General features: G+C 38.2%; 1 protein-coding gene across 1 annotated transcript in view; it reads left to right on the top strand.

Annotated features, from left to right (window-relative positions):
* Positions 1 to 4760, top strand: part of URI1 (URI1, prefoldin-like chaperone) — a gene marked incomplete at both ends in the record, with an annotated part of 26330 nt that extends 21570 nt beyond the window's left edge. Inside the window, 4 exons of the mRNA XM_010187010.1 lie at positions 1877 to 2057; positions 2633 to 2900; positions 3414 to 3556; positions 4502 to 4760. Of these exons, the coding sequence (XP_010185312.1) occupies positions 1877 to 2057; positions 2633 to 2900; positions 3414 to 3556; positions 4502 to 4760 (851 nt within the window). The remainder of the gene's footprint in view (positions 1 to 1876; positions 2058 to 2632; positions 2901 to 3413; positions 3557 to 4501) is intronic.
* Positions 4761 to 5000: the final 240 nt, after the last annotated feature.

Genomic DNA, 5000 nt, shown 5'->3' with positions numbered 1-5000 from the left:
TGTTCACATGGAAGTGGGCTGTATCTCTGAGAAAGACAAAAACAAGTATCCTGAGGATCTCATTAATTTATTGCTGACTCTCCTTTTTTCCGGATTTTAATACTTCACTTTTTTTGGTTAGTGTATGAAGTGAGTGGTGGTGCTTTGTAGTAACAGTGAGTGAGCACAGTGGATATTGGAGCAGCAAGTGGTTATCCTGTGTTGCCTTTGAGATCTGACCTGGTTTCCTAACTGACAGAAGTTTTGTTAGAATTAGGAGGAAAAACCTCCTAATGTTGAAGTGCTGGTCAGGAAGCCATGTGCTACCTTGGTAGTCAAGTCAGTGGTTAAGACGGAAGGGTAACAGAAAGAAATCATGAGGGCACAATCTGTAAATCAAATTGAAATAGATTGTTAACTAATCCTTCCAAATTTTATTTATTAATTTTGTAATTATACGAAATGAAATTCTTGCAAGCTACTCTGATTGCTTGGCTTACCTCAATTTATATTCAAATCTCAGTAAAATACATTTCAGCCTTTTCTTAATGAGATGATGAAAAATGCTATCCTGTGGAAGAGTAGGGGACGCACATTCCAGCATCACTTACAGTCACCTGTTTGCTTTTTAATGTTGCTATTGAATTTGTATTTAACTCGGGATTAAAGTATAAGATGACATATTTGAATAGGGATATCTTTAAGCCATGAGTTCTTAATCTTTTTTTTTAAATGGCCACACAATTGGTTAATAGTGATTTTAAAGCTTGAGGGATGCTGAATAACAAAGGCATTATATTACTGTTGATTCGATGTGCAAAGCAGAGTTTCACGAAGACCTGTAGAGATACTGGAGTCCCACTGTACAGACAAAATGTTGGGAGTATTTGTGGCAGTGATGGAAGGGGAGGGGTCCTCACTCCTGTAAAGAGGTGCAGGTGCTGTGTGGGCGTGCTGATGGGCAGAGAGCAGGGAACTTCCCTTGGGAACTTGTCTAGGACCATGCGGAAACAGGCGGTGCCCCCAGGAGCTCTAGTCTCGAGGAGAAGGGGGATTAAAGCAGCAGTCCTGCCCTTCACACAGACAGGGCTAAAGCATTAGTTTTGTTTCCTATGTGCTAGACAGCACTCAAAGAGTAAAAAAGTATTCCCCATCCTCAGTGAATGCACTATTTTACTGTGTAGCAAAGCTTTTAAATGCCAGCAAGAACTTGTCGGTGACTACTGTTTACTCATAAGTGTATATCTCAGGTCACCTCTGAAGCTTTAAATATATTTATTATTTTTGGAAGGTAGGTTTTTGTATGCTTTTCAGAGTGTGTCTTTTTCATCAAAATAAGTGATTCATAATGACTGGATTTTGGTCAGATTTTCCAGATGACTCTGGAGCTCATTTTGAATGATCTTCATTGTAACTGTAAAAAAATACAACCCAAAACAAAAAGACTCTGCTCTTTAAATATAGGTGACTTTGTTCAAAATGAGCTAAAGTACAAACTAGGTTTGCTTTCCCAGTTAATAAAATGTGCTATTAATGGGATGATGAGCAAATGTCACATTCACATGTTGGTGTCTGTCAGAACAAATCAAAGTCTGCTGTTTGGAGCAAGAGGTAAAAAACCCCACACTGTAATAAAACTGTCACAGGCTCAGTATCTCCTGCTTTGTAAATAAACATCTCTGCTTTGCCTCAGTATTTCTGTAACATCCGGAGACTATTATCCTGTGCTGGTGCTCTGGTTCATTGGCAGTTTCACTTAAACAGTTAAACAATAATTTGAAATGGAAAATGTTCTGCCCATATTCCTTAATTCCTGTGTGGTTTTTTTTCCCCATTGTTTTTTGTTGGTTTTTTTTTCAATTGCTTTAGTAATTGCATCTTATTTTTTGTTACACAGGAAAATACCGAACTGCTCACAAACCTCATTCCAAGCCAAAAGTATCAAATGTTTTTGAGGTAGATTTTGCAGCAAACGGAAATGATACAAAATCAATGGGCCGTTTTCAGTCAGAGGATGAACTGTGGGCCCGCTTAGAAGAGCTGGAGAGACAAGAAGAGATACTTGGTGAACTTGACAGGTACAGTACTGCTGTAGCACAGTCAGGTTTGTAGTTCAGAAAGCTACAGGTGTGTGATTCTGTTTGTCCATGAAGGATCTCACTATAAGTCCAAACAGCTGACTAGACTGAAGCAGTTAAAATTATAATAGGTGGAAGAAGGGTGGAACATGAACAATGCATGCACTGCAAGGTCAGAGGTGCTAAAATCTGCCTCTGTGCAACCACAGCAGTCCAGCATTGCAGTATTTAGTAGTTTGAGATGATAGAAAAGGGGGAAGTAAAATCCATTTCCCACAGGCTAGGAAGATCCATTGTTTACAGTGTAGGAGTTACACATTTAGTGTTTAATAACATCCTTGGATTTATTCTGATCCTAAAGCAATACATATGTCATTGGCCAAAATGTCAGTTTTGGCATTTCCAGTTGACATGGAAAGGACATAGTCATAGAGTATAAAAAGGGTTCCACAATCTGGCTAAAAATGCAGTACCTGGGTAAAGAAAATTATGTACAGGCTTGTTCATTACTTTGTATGGCTATGTCTCTCAAGAGTATAAATTGCCTCAGTTCACTTACATTTTTCATTTCATAGGACGCCTGATACAGTTGAGGCAAATGGAGAAGATACAGCCTCCTCTGAAGAGGAGAAAGAAGACAAGAGGACAGATCTGAATGGGACATACAGAGCAGAAGACTGTATTACTCAGGGCAGCTTCCATAAAGAAGTAACACATTCAGACTTGTTTGGTGGCCAAGTTAATGGCTCTACTTATTATCACAGTGATGATGAAGATGACACAGATGTTGGAGATAGCTCTGTTCCAACTATTTTTTTCTCTCACACTGTTGAACCTAAAAGGGTTTGTACTTCATTATTTTTATCTTTCAAGAGATTGCATAAAGCACATATACCATATCTAATATAGAAAAATTTAGATAATGTAGATACTGTAGAATGCTAACTGTACGTGAAGTTTATTTGGATTTTTTTCAAATGCTTGAAACCCACTGTTTCAAATATGGTATTAAAAAAAATGATATTCAGATACATACCTTGCTGTTCTGGCTTCTGGCTGTAAAAGGTCATATCCTGTCTGGAAGTTTTTAAAATTACTTGAAATTAACTGTTGAACAGCTCAGCTGTTGAGCAGAGTTTGAATAAGCACATTAGTGCAAAGAAATACCCCATCCTAATGCAAATGGTAAAGAATAAACAGTTCACACTATGAATGTTACTGTTCATACATCTGTTTAACTTATCTATGCTTTGTAGTCCCCAACTGCTTGGATAGGAGAATGTCAGAAATCAGTTGATCTGCAGCCTGGTGATTGTTGATTTTATGGTCTAGACCTCATTTGTGTTCAATTTTCAGGTAAGAATAAACACAGGAAAAAATACTACTTTGAAATTCAGTGAAAAGAAAGAAGAGGCCAAGCGTAAAAGGAAGAACAGCAATGGCAATGGCCATGCAACTCCAGAACTGCCTAACATCAAAACCCCAGCAGACATTTACCGGTGTGTAATTTATAGCGTTGGCACGTGAGCTTTCCCCTTAGCAGGTCTTCTCTTTTAATTTCTGTTCACCTATAGTATGAAACTGAGCCTGCTATCTCCTGAAAGAGCGAGCTGGAACTGAATTCACTACTTAGAAATGAAAGTGTAGAGAAAATGACAGTGTATCTTCTGTAGAGATATGCAAGTGTCCCCATGAGTGCTTGATGAATAAAGCTGTTAAGTAACACCCTTAATACTTATTCAGTCATCGGACTCCTCCTTTATGAGTTTGATAAAATTGGTGCTGTCTTCCAATGCCTCTCCTTCTCCTCCACCCCCCCACCTTGACTTTAAGTCATGGAGATGGAGTACAAAATGTAGGAAGCGGCCTCTTTATTGGTTTCCAGTCTGTTAATACCTGAAAAGTGTCTTTGTGTTGATACAATCTTAAAAGCTGATTTTTATTTTTTTTTTTGAACTGAAAGCAGAAAATTATGGCACTTGTCAGGAAAAAGCTTCATCCTTTCCATATGCAATGAATGTTTCAAGTATTTGTTTTTATATTCTACATTTGACAAGGACTTCATTCTAGAAAACCTTGAGTCATCGTGACCCTCTGTTTTCTGACAGAAACAACACTGATAATCATTTAGTTTACCTTTTTTCTAACTTTTTGTAACTCACGCTATTCTGTTTTCTAATACTTTTCAAAGAACTATACATTTTCTATTGAAGAAGTGTACCAACTTAATGCTTGAATAAAGGGCATAACAATGTTTGCTCTGCAGAACTGATTCTTGTACATGGGTAAATAAAATGCCTCTAAAGGTACAGTATCATAATTCTGCAGTGAAAAAGTTAGAAAAGCACATCATAATTAATTTGTACAAAAGACAAAGCAAGATCACTGTAAATTTGTCATCTAATCCTGAAATGGTTTATTAAAGCTAACATTTTCCTTTATAGAGTCTTTGTTGATGTTGTGAATGGAGAATATGTCCCTCGTAAATCAATTTTGAAGTCTCGAAGCAGAGAGAACAGTGTTTGTAGCGATACCAGTGAGAACAGTGCTGCTGAGTTTGATGACAGACGAGGAGTTCAGAGGAGTATTAGCTGTGATGAAGCTACTCAGAGTGACAACAGCGAAGGCATACTGGAGGAAGAGGAGGAGGAGGGGCAGCAGCAGCTACCGAAAAAGCTTCCTCCCTCTTCAGGGACAACCGAGGTACAGTTTTTAATTAATTACTGATTGCTGGCAGGGATAAAAACGAGAAAAGTAATGACTGTAGTTGCCTATACCATCAATTTGATTTCTTTAAAATAATTTTCTGACTCCTACCTAGTTTGCTTCAAAAGGACATTACCAGGTGACAAACTTCTGGCATACGCATGCTAGGGGCAGGGCGGAGGAGATGAGTCAGGTGGCATCCCCAGGACACACAGAATCACAGAATCACAGAACGTT

The sequence above is a fragment of the Mesitornis unicolor genome, unplaced genomic scaffold (genome assembly GCF_000695765.1).
Source record: "Mesitornis unicolor isolate BGI_N332 unplaced genomic scaffold, ASM69576v1 Scaffold35280, whole genome shotgun sequence".
Lineage (NCBI taxonomy): Eukaryota > Metazoa > Chordata > Aves > Mesitornithiformes > Mesitornithidae > Mesitornis > Mesitornis unicolor.
Note: the sequence above shows the minus strand (reverse complement) of the source record. Positions and strands in the feature narration are given on the sequence as shown.